Genomic DNA, 13,430 nt, shown 5'->3' on the forward strand with positions numbered 1-13,430 from the left:
TCAGAGCCTGGAACCTGCTTCAGATTCTGTGTCTCCCTCTCTCTCTGCCCCTCCCCTGCTCACACTCTGTCTCTCTCTCTCAAAAATAAACATTACAAAAAAAATTTTTTTAATAAAATAAAATGCTGAAGCATTGCAATTCTTAGGATTCGACACAAAAGACATCTTTACCTGCTGGCAGAAGCCCATGAATGCCTCCCATTTCTGTCCTGCAAGACCTCCTTGGTTCTTAGAGAGATGCCACATTGAGTTCTACTTGAGAGAAGAGTTTTAGCTTCATAGAAGCCCTTTACTCTACGGTTGTTTTCTTTGTCTTATTAAATCCTAGGACAAAGAAAAAAAAGCTAACAGAAATGAATAACACATTTCTTTAACCTCTGGGCATGCACTGACTTAGTATTCAAAGGGAACACTGGCACAAAGGTGTTTGTTATATTTAACATTTTTATTTTTATCCCAAACAGCATACTAGGTATTCTCAACTCCATCTGTGGAGTACCGGAGATAGGATCAGGTAGAATCATGCCGATGTTAATTGCATGTGATTTTACTGATGAATTAAAATTGTGGAGTCCTGGGATATATTCAAGATATAAAAGTGTAAAAAGGAAAAGAAAATAGTCATATTGTCTCCCTTAACAGAAATGTTAAGGATTTCTAGAGACGTAGAGAAATTGGCTTAAGATTTTGGTTTGTTGTTAGAAAAGTTTTCAAAACATTTATAAACTTTATAAATCAAATCTCATCTGTCTGATGAAAATCATTTCCAGTACATGCTGTTGCTGCTTCTGTAATTTTTTTTTTCAGGAATGCTGGCAATTCCCTCACTAGAAAAAAAACTTTGTTTTTGGAAAGCTATGAGCCTCAGCAAGTGCCCTTTTTTTTTTTTATATATATATATTAGCACCCTTGTGACTGGGAAGGATTATTTTCTAGGTTCCTGAGGAGATGCCTAAACAGCAAGACCCAGCCTCTGAATTCCACCTGAGCAAGAGGCCAGGGTCACAGGAGGATCTACTACCTCTGTGACTTAGTAGATGGCTTGTAGAACTGCTGAGAGGATGGTCCCTGACATATGCAAAGCATACCTTATTTAAAGAAAACACCTGGGGTGTCTGCGTGGCTCAGGGGGTTAAGCGTCCAACTCTTGATTTCAGCTCAGGTCATGATCTTACAGCTTCATGAGTTCAAGCCCCACATCGGGCTCCACACTGACAGTGCAGAGCCTGCTTGGGATATTCTCTCTCCCTCTCTCTCTCTCTGCCCCTCCCCCTGTCTTCTCTCTCTTTCTCCCAGAATAAATAAATACACTTGAAAAAAAATAAAAAAAGAAAACACCTTTCATGACTAGAGCATGGGAACTGTTACTTTCATCAGAACGGTACCCTGTGCAAGACTACCTGCTCTTTTTTATTTTCTAACAATATTTTGTGGTCTTGATAAAGCTAAAACTAAATGACAAATTTGGCCTGACATCTCACTGATCAAACCTGTTTGTGATGCTAAGACAGAGTGACTAAGCACAGGAAGGAAACATCACCCAGGTTTGATGGTGTTGACCGTTGAGCACAGCAGTTGGTATTCAAACCCCTGGAGTCAAGAAAACCTGTCACAGGTAACTTTTTATGGGGAGTTTAAAATGCCAAGGCAAAGGCTGGAATGTCATCTGCGGAGACTAACAGATTTGAAGGCAATCTATATTAAACTGCTGTAGTGCAGATTTATGCTACATGGAAAAGTCAGAAATTGCTCCGGGCAGGTGTCGATGGAAAGTTCCCACCCAATTTCTGCGCAGCGATTTTCGGGCTTGGCCCCAAATCTTAAATCTCATAGCCGTTCTCAAGTTCTTCATATTATAGTATCTACAAGATCCGGGCTTCAGTTCTATCTTGGTGCCAACCAGTGATATGGGACCCAGGTGCGACACTAACCCTTACCCACCTCACCCACACAGGGCTTATATAAGAATCAAATTCACTGATGTTTGTGAAAGTGTTAGATACTATAAGATTCTGTGTAGGTGTAAGATGTTCTAATGTTTCAAGCAAAGAAGAAGCTTGCAAATATAAAGAAGTTGGAAGATAACCAGTATCTTAGATAAATTGGAGTTTTCCAAAAGGGAAAGTTACTTTGAATATCCTATCCCATTTTTGTTTCAAAGCTGGACAATTTTTGATGTCTACAAAAGAGAAGCTATCACATTCTTGTGCTGATCTTTGATTCATTGCAGTTCAGCATGAAGGATCAGACCTTCAACCCATGCAGATCTAAGTCACTTTCAGGAAAGCATCTTCTTGTTTATTTTAATCTGACATTTTTCAAAGATTCATTTTTATATTTTTATTTTATATTTAAGTTTTCTAAGTACTCCCCCTCCAAAAACTAAATCGATCTTAAAGATAAATATCCTATGATTTCACTCATATATGGAATTTAAGAAACAAAACAGATGAACATAAGGGAAGGGAAGGAAAAATAAGATAACAACAGACAGGGAGGCAAACCATAAGAGACTCTTAAACACAGAGAACAAACTTGAGGGCTGCTGGAGGGGAGCAGAGTGGGGGAATGGGCTAAATGGGGGATGGACATTAAGGAAGGCACTTGTTGGGATGAGCCCTGGAGGTTATATATAAGTAGTGAATCACTAAATTCTACTCCTGAAACCATTACTGCACTGTATGTTAACTAGCTTAGATTTTAATAAAATTTATATATATATACATATGTATATATGCTAGATAATAACTATTCTGACTGTTATTCATAAGTAAGAGAAAGTACATTGAAATAATTTAAAATCACTTTATAATGTTGTCATGTCAGCCCATGGGAAATAACTGTGGGGATTTTTTTTTTCACTCCTTGAATATAGCTTTTGTTTTGCCTTCTTAAGGCAGAGTTTGAACTCTTCCCACCTACCCAGGGAAATGGTTCAGGAAATAGCCTTCTTGTGTCGTCCCTGTGAAGCCCTCTCTGACTTTGATGGCGTGTGCTCATTTTCAGAGCTGGAGGCTGAAGAATGGTGCAAACATCTCTGCATGGAGTGTCTGGGGACACGGCTGAACGACATCAGCCTTGGGGAGCCCGACCTTCTGGCAGCTGGAGTACAGAGAGAGCAGAATGGTAAGTGTGAGTGGCCTTCCCTTATTTAAAGTGCACTCATGGTTGTCAAGCTCTGAGACTGGAAGGGGCCTCAGGAATCTTTCAGACCAATCATTATGCGAGGAAAGGACACTGATCCATCTGAGCTGGTAAGAGGCTTTCCCAAGTTGCCTGGCAACTGGGAGAAAATACTAAGGCACAACCCAGGCGTCCTGACTTGTGGCTCTGTGCCATTGTGATGTATCGAAATAAGTAACTAATAAATAACTCAATATATATTAGCTTTTGAATGTACAACATTTCCATATTATCTCCTCTGAGAGTTGTTGTAGGTTTTGAGTCTGTTAACAAATGGGTTTATCTTGCTACTTATCAATAGATTGTAGGGACTTTGGCTAACACCATGTCTTAGCTGAGGCTGCCATAGACTGGGTGGCTTCAACGACAGGAACTAATTAGAGTTCTGGAGGCTAGAAATCCAAGATGAAGGGTCAGTTTCCTGTGAGGATCCTATGTTAGACTTGCAGACAGCCATCTTCTTGCTGTGCCCCCTTATGGCTAAGGGGGAGAGAAAGAGAAAGGTCTCTCAGGACTTTTCTTATCAGGGTACTAATCTCATCGTGGGGGGCTCCCTCATGAGCTCATCCAAACTTAATTACTTCTAAAGATTCCGTCTCTAAATACTCTCATCTTGGAGGTTAGAGCTTCAACAGGAATTTTAGGGATGCACAATTCAGTCCGTAGCATACTGAAAATGTGCAGGTACAGTGGATGAAATATGAGGCATAACAAAATTGAGGTTTATGTGATACACATTGCTTACTTAACTACACTGTTCTCTAACCTAACAGGCATTTCTTGATGTCTCTTAAGAATCTATACTGCATGTTCTCTTTTTTTTTGACTCTTTATTTATTTTTGAGAGAGGATGGGGGGAGGGGCAGAGGAAGAGGGGAACAGAGGATCCTAATCGGGCTTTGTGCTGACAGCAGCGAGCCTGACCCAGGGCTCGAACTTACAAACTGTGAAATCATGACCCAAGCCAAAGTCGGCACTCAACCAACTGACCCAACCAGGTGCCCCCTGCATGTTCTTGACTACCACCTCTAAATAATGAAATTGGGATAATGTAATGATCTCCTCTTTCTTAATTTCTTTTTTTTTTATTTTTTTTCAACGTTTTATTTATTTTTGGGACTGAGAGAGACAGAGCATGAACGGGGGAGGGGCAGAGAGAGAGGGAGACACAGAATGGGAAACAGGCTCCAGGCTCTGAGCCATCAGCCCAGAGCCTGACGCCGGGCTCGAACTCACGGACCGCGAGATCGTGACCTGGCTGAAGTCGGATGCTTAACCGACTGCGCCACCCAGGCGCCCCAGTATTTTCTACTTTAACTTACTATCTGTAATGTCCTCTTCTGCATCCTGTATTCCCGGCTCAGATCAATCTGTTTCCTGTCCTCAAACATCTCCCTCTACCCTGTCAGGTGTTATTGTCAACATAACTATAATGATATAAAACGTATTTATTTATTTTTATTTATTTTATTTAAAAAAAATTTTTTTTTCAACGTTTATTTATTTTTGGGACAGAGAGAGACAGAGCATGAACGGGGGAGGGACAGAGAGAGAGGGAGACACAGAATCGGAAACAGGCTCCAGGCTCTGAGCCATCAGCCCAGAACCCGACGCAGGGCTCGAACTCACGGACCGCGAGATCGTGACCTGGCTGAAGTCGGACGCCTAACCGACTGCACCACCCAGGCGCCCCTCCTCTTTCTTCATTTCTAAAAATAATTATAATCATCACTAGATGACCTCATAGTGTGAAAATAGAAACTTTTCAATGTTGCTAATTTTTGATAGTGTTTTTGAAAAAGCTTGAGAGACTTGGTGAAATGTGACACTAATTATTAAAAAGAAATTCTGTAGAGGCCCCTGGGTGGCTCAGTCAGTTGAGCATCTGACTCTTGATTTCGGCTCAGGTCATGATCTCATGTTTGTGAGATCAAGCGCCCGTGTCAGACTCTGCGGGCTTTCCCTCTCTCTCTGCCCCTCCCACCCAAAATAAATAAATAAACCTTAGAAAAAAGAAATTCTGGAATGATCTGTGGTTTATAAATTAGGTAGCACAGGTACAAGTGCACAGGATACACTTAGTGATCGTGATCTTATGACTGATAATGTGCTCACAGCCATCACTGTCTTTGCAGCCCATTAAAAACCATTATTTATTGTTTGTTGTTAACCTGAAAAGATGGATTTCCCCTGTTAATTGACCAAGAACATGTGTGGGCACAACACTTTTGCCTGTGCTGGTGGTTTTCAGGAAGCTACAGAGGCGTTTCTGCAGCCCCTCCTCCAGCTTCCAATTCATATTCCAGTTTCTCTCCCACACTATCCTTGGATTTATTTCATCTCCCTGATTGGTTTCCTGAGAGCTTGAGCTACATACACAACATCCACACTGTGCTACTTAAAGCCTGGTGTTCATCCACCATTTAAGGAAAGAAAGAAAAAATTCTTACTAATAAACATTCATCAAGTACTACATAAAGGAACTATGGAGAAAGCGACTAAATTAGGCCCTGTGGGTGGGAGCACCACTGGTGGCTCATTTCGTGTGAGTTGCATGCTTTTACTTTAAAGATTTGGGGTTGGGGGCGCCTGGGTGGCTCAGTCGGTTAAGCGTCCGACTTCAGCTCAGGTCACGATCTCGCGGTCCGTGAGTTCGAGCCCGGCGTCAGGCTCTGGGCTGATGGCTCAGAGCCTGGAGCCTGTTTCCGATTCTGTGTCTCCCTCTCTCTCTGCCCCTTCCCTGTTCATGCTCTGTCTCTCTCTGTCTCAAAAATAAATAAAACGTTAAAAAAATTTGAAATAAAGATTTGGGGTTGTATATGGTTTCCATTGGGGATAATGGATATGTGCTTCTTTGGCTTATTATGATTTTACTGTTAATTTCATGATAATGTCAGAGTAATTTGCAGAGAGATATAGCACAAGCAGGCACAGCTTTCCAAGTGTACTTCTCAGGCCATGGTCGAATGCGGGCTACACCCTTTACTGAGCTCAGACAGGTTACTAACACTTCTGATTTTAGTTTCCTAATGAGTGAAAATGAAATCATGATGGTTTAACGAGGTGATGTAAAATAAAGACTAACTCTCATTCTTAATCCGATTTTAAAGAGGCACAAGTATTTTTAAGTACAAGTAAAAACAAAGAAATCAAAAAGAATTCCTGTGTTTACTGAAGAATTGAAATTATAATAACATTCAATGCCTTAAGTGGGTTTCTTAGTTTTATTTTGTTCAATAAGCCGAACTTCACACAAAGGGAAATATGTGCTTTTAAAAATACATTTTAGAAATTTATGAGCAATTATCTAGTTAGAGAAGGTAGTATTTGGTTCTTTTAAATGACCTCCTAAGTACGTGATACCCTATAAGGAAATCGGCAATCTTCCTTAAGCATACGTGCACACACACACACACACACACACACATTCTCATGGTCACTGAGACTCTTTAGGGTTCAACGCTAAAAGGAAGCTTCATGGATGGAAAGGTCTTCTTTTTCTAGAAATCACCTTCCACGTGGATGACTTTCTTTTTGAGTCCCAAGGCCATAGACATGGCCACTGCTCTAGGCTCAAGTCTGCATGTCCTTCCTTTAAAGTGTCTCAAGTTTAGATAATAACACCTTTCCTCTGCTCTTGGCCCATTGAGGGCTAGCTAAAACTTTTTTAAATAGTCATTCATACCACAAGAGAAGATGAAAAGCATAAATCTTGACAGAATATCAGGATTACAGGCTCTACTATTGCTAGCTCAAAAAATTCCAGGAGACGCACATGCATACACGTACACACACACTTGCTGCCTGGGAGAGAAACACACACACACACACGCACACACGCACACACACACAGATTGACAGTTCGTTACTTGAATACCCTGATTTTCTCACTTCCTAATCAACAGACTTTCCTACAAATATGCTAATATGCTAATTCCATTTTAGGATCCCCTTGAAATAAATACCACTAGTTGTCATGGTAAAGACAAAGAATGCTCCTCAGCCAACTTCAACCCCCTCCCTTGGGCCCCAAGATTGTTCAGGACACACGTATTCTTAAGAAAATGCATGTGTTTATTTCACTATGTGTGGGGAAGTATTTATTGTTTTAGCTAGCTAATAAAGTCTTTTTAAAATAATCTTTTTTAAAACTGCCCTTTCGGGGGGTGTCTCAGTGGCTCAGTTGATTAAGCGTCTGACTTAGGCTCAGGTCACCGTCTCATGGTTTATGAGTTGGAGCCCCACATTGAGCCCTGCACTGACAGCACAGAGCCTGCTTTGGATCCTCTGTCCCCGCTCTGTCTCTGTCCATCCCGGCTCATTCTCATCCTCTCTCTCTCTCTCTCTAAATAAACAAACAAACAAACAAACAAACATAAAACAAATGAAATAAAAATGTCCCTTCAGGGCACCTGGTTGGCTCAGTCAATAAGCATCCGACTCTAGATTTCAGCTCAGATCATGATCTCACAGATTGTGACTTTGAGCCCCATGTTGGGCTCTGTGCTGACAGCATGGAGACTGCTTGGGATTCTCTCTCTCTCTCTCTCTCTCTCTCTCTCTCTCTCTTTCTCTCTCTCTCCCTTTCTCACTCTCTGCCACCCTCTCCCCTGCTTGCTTGCACACACATGCTATCTCTTTCTCTCAAAATAAATAAACTTTAAAAAAATGTCCTTGCATGGCTTACAATCCCTATTCCAGACTCTTCAAGCATTTAACACTTCCTAAAATAAACAAAATCCTTCCTTTCCTAATACATGTTTGAGGACATTAATATGTACAGATTTGAACGATTTGTCATTAAAGATTCAGGTTTTCTTCCTAAGGCATTTTAGTACTAAATTATACAATTTATTTTTCATCAGAAACATCATTTTACTATTTTATCAATGATGTGCTTGGATTTAACTTGAAATGTCTCCAAAGAGATGAGATACATATGCCTCCAGAATCGATGTCAGAAATGACATTATTGTGGCCGGTGGTAATCCTGTGGTACCCTATCATCAAGGAAAGATTCACTCCTCAGTCTTGACCACAGCATTTTTCTTTTGACACTCAGAACTGCTTCTTCTCCTCTAATGTTTTTCTGACTTTTCACCCAGCACGGCCTTATTTACTCTGAGACTAGCTAAGAATAAACATTTGTGCAAATAATTTTTAAAGGTGTAATGTGTGTTGAGGAGATAAAAGTGGTTATTGATTAAATTCTTTGCTATAATCATCTTTATCTAGTGCTGTCAGCTGTTTTCATATCGACTCAGAATCCCACGTGGTGTAGGGGAAAGTAAACACACACACACACACACACACACACATACATACTCACTCATTCTCAGATTTCAGATAACACTGCCTCAAGAAAGTCCATATTAAGTAGACATTTTGAGCCTTAAATTCTTATGACTTCTAGAATCTTCGTGTCTTTTGGTTCTATTTAAGATTGCCTCCACTGACCTTAGAATGTATGGTGTTACAATAATGGTTATTTATAAAGTATTTGCTATACATAATAGCAATTCTAGAAAACAGATGTTATGTATTCATCCTTTATAGCAGAAGTAAGCATCATAAACAAGAAGCAACACACTTGTGGGAAATTCCTGCAGTTGTTGTTGAAAGTGGACTCAGAGGGTATGTCCCATTTGCTGTTGAGGCAAGAGATCGCCATCAGGAATAAAATGGAAGAGCAACCTTAGACTTTGCCATCTATTAATGTGGAGTCAGATCTGAAGGTTCGATTTTATGTAGAAACTAGGGTTCCTGCTTACGAATGGACCAGAATTGGTACAAACTTTTACTTTTAGCCTAAGAATATGTATAACCTTCCCCCAGAACCAAAGCAGTATTCCAGTGTTGTTGCTAAATTATTTACCTGGGTTGCCATAGTGACTGTGCTTCTTATATTCCACTCAGACATGCTTGTATGTCACTCAGTCATTCAGTATTCACCCATCAAACATTTCAGAGGCTATGAAATGCAAGAACCAAGCTGAGGAAATGTAGAATTATATAAAATATGGTCATTAATTTTAAGAAGCTCACAGAGTAGTGAGGGGGACAAACCTATAAACAAGGTGCATTGATCATTGTTTTTCAAAATAATACTGTGTTACTGGTTGTGCAGAATCTCAATAGCATGGACCTGGAAGTGTATCTTTATCGTTCACATACAGGTGGGTTGGCTAGGATTGTGCTGACTTAGGCGGGCTGCTGCTGAGCTCGGTTCCAGGCTTCACGCGGTGTCCATGTCTTTTCCATATGTCTCTTATCCTCCTTACACTAATGGCGACCCAAGGCACGTTCTCAAAACAAAAAACAATAGGGCAGGAAAGAAAGCTGAAAGCTGCCACACGAATTAGGCCTCTGAACGTGTCATGTCCACTGATATTCCACTGGCCAGAGCAAGTCCTGTGGCTCAACCCAAGTCAGGAGGCCAGCAGGACACTCCACCTGTGAGGCCGTGCCATGAGTTAGAACCTACGATCTAATATGGAGAGGAAGTAAACTGAGAAAAAAATTATCCAATCTTCCACCTGAAGTATAGTAAGTACATGCTAAAATAAAAATAAAGGAAAATGCTGTGGTATAGGTATGATCATACCTTCTTTTTTTTTAACTAATTTTTTATACCCCCAGAGAAGCTTTATCAACCAGGCAAGTCTGAAATTCTTAATGCCCGTCAATCGTTAAAGCCAATATTTATTTATAGGACTTTTCTCGTGTGGAAAACGACCAGTTAATGATAAAGCAATGACCACAGTAACAATACACTTCTCCCTATTTTAAGAGTCTTTCCCCAATCTTTCAAAAGTTATCTGGGGGGTGCCTGGGTGGCTCAGTTGGTTGAGCAACTGACTTCGGCTCAGGTCATAATCTCGCAGTCTGTGAGTTCGAGCCCCACATCGGGCTCTGTGCTGACAGCTCAGAGCCTGGAGCCTGCTTGGGGTTCTGTGTCTCCCTCTCTCTCTCTGCCCCTCTGTTGTTCATGCTCTGTCTCTCTCTGTCTCAGAAATAAATAAACATTAAAAAATTTTTTAAAAAGTGATCTGGAATATCATATTCACTCTTATACATATTATTTATAACCAGCAATGAAAAGTTTTCCAAGTTTATTTTATTTTATTTTTTTGTCCATAGAATAACCCTGAGCAAAACCAACTTTTGCGTGGGGAAAAGAACCTGGACATACTTATGTTTGAACTTCTAAAATGCCATCCACATACCCTAGTATTTCCCAAAATGAGTTCCAGGAAATTCTACTACTGTATAACACTGTTGTGGATTGAATTGCCCTCTCCCCTAAATAAGATATATCGAAGTCCTAGCCCTCAGTACCTCATAAGGTGACCTTATTAGGAACAGGGACTTTACAAATATAACCGAATTCAGATAAACCCTAATCCCATAGGACCTACAATATATCCTTATAAAAAGATGAAATTTGGACGAGGACAGATGTGCACAGAGGGAAGATGATGCGAAGACACAAGAAGACAGTCATGTAACCGGCATGATGCATCCACAAGCCAAGGGAGGTCAAAGATTGCCACAAAACACCAGGAGCTGGAAGTGAGAAGGATTCTCCCCCCCCAGAGCTGCCAACACCTTGATTTCAGATTTATAGCCTCCACAACTATGAGATATTAAATTTATGTCTTAAGCCACCCAGTTTCTGGTACTTTGCTACGGCAGCCCAGGGAAACTAATACCAAGTCTGTATGATGGTCACAATATACATTCACGGAGCAAAGCTTGAGATGCTCTATAATAAAGATCTTATTTGACTTTGTATATTGTAACATTTCCCAAGCTCGGTTTACCTATGTGTCTCTTTCTACGTGTAACATGTGGAACTTACAACAAATTAAATACATTTGAAAATGCCAGTATAGCCAGCAGAGGTGACTGTCGATCTATAACTGAAAGGCGAATGTGATGGGAAGAGCCACCCCAGAAGGGATAAGACGACATTCCCGAATGCGATACCAAATCCGGCAGTGGCCACACTGTTTGCCTAGCCTTGTGCTGCATTGCTTTAATTTCACTATCGGATGGATAGAGACACTGTATATAATTAACAAGCCTGGTTACAACTACCACTTTCCCCATTTGGCGGTCCTCGACATGCGCTACAAGGGAATAAAGGCCAACGCCATATGTGTTTCTGCCTCGTTTTGCAGTAAGTGCTTCAGGGGAACTAAGGATGCTCTATGGTGCTTCTGCACCACATTGCCTCAGCACAATGATCCATTTGTCAGATCATAACCATGTCATTGCAAAGTGAGATGCTTGCTCTGTGGAGACACCAAGATAGTTCTGTCCTGTTTCCTAGGCCCTGGAAACATTCCCTGTACACACAGAGAACAAAGATGCAAATTTCAAAAACATTTGTAGTTACGTGACAGAGGAAGCTTTTGAGGGGAGAAGGATGAGTCCAGAATTACTGGTATCTCCCAGCCGCCGGCCAGAAGAAAATAAGTTTTGTGACTTTGAAAATAAGTTTTATGGTGAGGAAGAAGTAAATGCCTTGCCTGCCCCCTTTCCGTGGGAGTGTGGGTGGACAGAGATACATGTTTATGTCTCTCATATCAACTGGATATTTCTTCAAGAGTAAATGCTAGGATTTGATTTTCCATATTAGGCTTCATGAGAAGCATGGGAAGAATAGTGGGGAGATGTCAGCAGAGCCCAGAGAGGTGTAAGAAGACAGACAGAGTCTTGTCTCAAAACTCATTGTGGCCTGGAGGGGTGCCCGAGTTCCCGCGGGCCCACACTGGACTTCTGACAGGATCTGGGAGCAGAAGTTGCCATATCACAGGAAAGTAGAGTGATGGAACTTCACGTGCATGTGGATGTATACAAACCAGATAAGGGGACTCCCATTTCCTCTGTGGACTCCTGTGACTGTCAATCCAGCCTAGATGAAGAGGCAAGGACACTCCAAGATTGAACTTTGACCACAGATTAGATTAAATGAATCTTCCTTTGACAGGAAACAAACACAACCGTACACACCCAAAAGAAAAGAAAACCTTGATATACTCAACCTTGAGTAAATCAAGGTTTTCACTTTTTGATAGAGTCAAGTTTTAATGAACCATTTCTTTTTCCTGTCACAGTAAAACAAAGTAGCATAGAGTGTGAAAGTCCAACATGGAACCTGATCAACAAAAGTAGCCAAGAAAATTCAGTGTATCATTGAGTTCTAGTCCACTTCTAAGTTCTGGGGCCAGGATCAAGTTACAGAAATTCTCTAAATCTCAGCGTCTTACTCTTGAAAATGATCATGATAGTATGTGTCTCATAGGATTGTTGTGAGGGTTAAGTAAAACCCAGCATGGGAACCAGGTGCTTGGCAGGAAACTCAGTATGTATCTGGGACACCAGTGAGCATCTCCATCACATTCATATCAGGTGGATTGTAAGTAAGAAAATTCTGGGTCCCCACCCATACCGACAAAGGTATGTTGGCCCCATGTCTGTATTTTAACAAACTCAGTGACCCTAATGTGCATTAAAATTTGAAAACTTGGGTATAAACTTGATTATAATTAGCTTCAAAAGAATCTACCAGTGATTTTATGATTTAGTCATTCCTTGCAAAGTTTCAGAATTATTGGAATAAGTTGAATCACAACATCCTTAAATCATCTTCTTAATACCTGCCCACACTGTAATGATAGTCCCTTTTTACTTCATATAAGTTACGTTTGGCTTTTTTTTTTTTTCTTAATCGGCATCATCAGAGATGTACCTATTTGGTAGACCTCTTTTCATTGTTTTAAATTGTATTCATCTCTGCTCTCATGCCATAGGAGTTGCTCCACAGTTTGGGGTTTATTTGCAGCTTCTTTTTCAAATCTCTTGAAATGGATATTTGATCATTAATTTTCAGCTTTTTACTTTCTTAATAGATTTTGTAAAGCTCTAAATTTTTCTTTGAGCACAACTTAAAATTCCAGTAGTCACAGTATCTTTCCCAATGCTCAGATTAAAACATGTTAAAATTGGAGGGAAAAGTGTTGTGGGAAATGTTTTTCATTTCCATCTGCCATAAATAAAAAAAATAATATTATCTCTGATTATAGCACTCATAAATAAAATCTAATATATAATTTAAATCTTTGAACATCACTGGATAAAAATATTTTTAAAATAATAAAGGAAATGGTTAGGAACGATACAAAATAAAACAAGGCCATATAAATAAAGCATTAATAATTTGACAATAAGTTGATAATAAA

At 40.3% G+C, this 13,430-nt stretch overlaps 1 protein-coding gene across 1 annotated transcript in view; it reads left to right on the plus strand.

Moving 5' to 3' along the window:
* Nucleotides 1-13,430, plus strand: part of DOK6 (docking protein 6) — a 368,796-nt gene that overhangs the window by 203,203 nt on the left and 152,163 nt on the right. The window contains exon 4 of the mRNA XM_043559069.1: nt 3,007-3,126. Within this exon, the coding sequence (XP_043415004.1) occupies nt 3,007-3,126 (120 nt within the window). The remainder of the gene's footprint in view (nt 1-3,006; nt 3,127-13,430) is intronic.

Source organism: Prionailurus bengalensis, chromosome D3 (assembly GCF_016509475.1).
Source record: "Prionailurus bengalensis isolate Pbe53 chromosome D3, Fcat_Pben_1.1_paternal_pri, whole genome shotgun sequence".
NCBI lineage: Eukaryota > Metazoa > Chordata > Mammalia > Carnivora > Felidae > Prionailurus > Prionailurus bengalensis.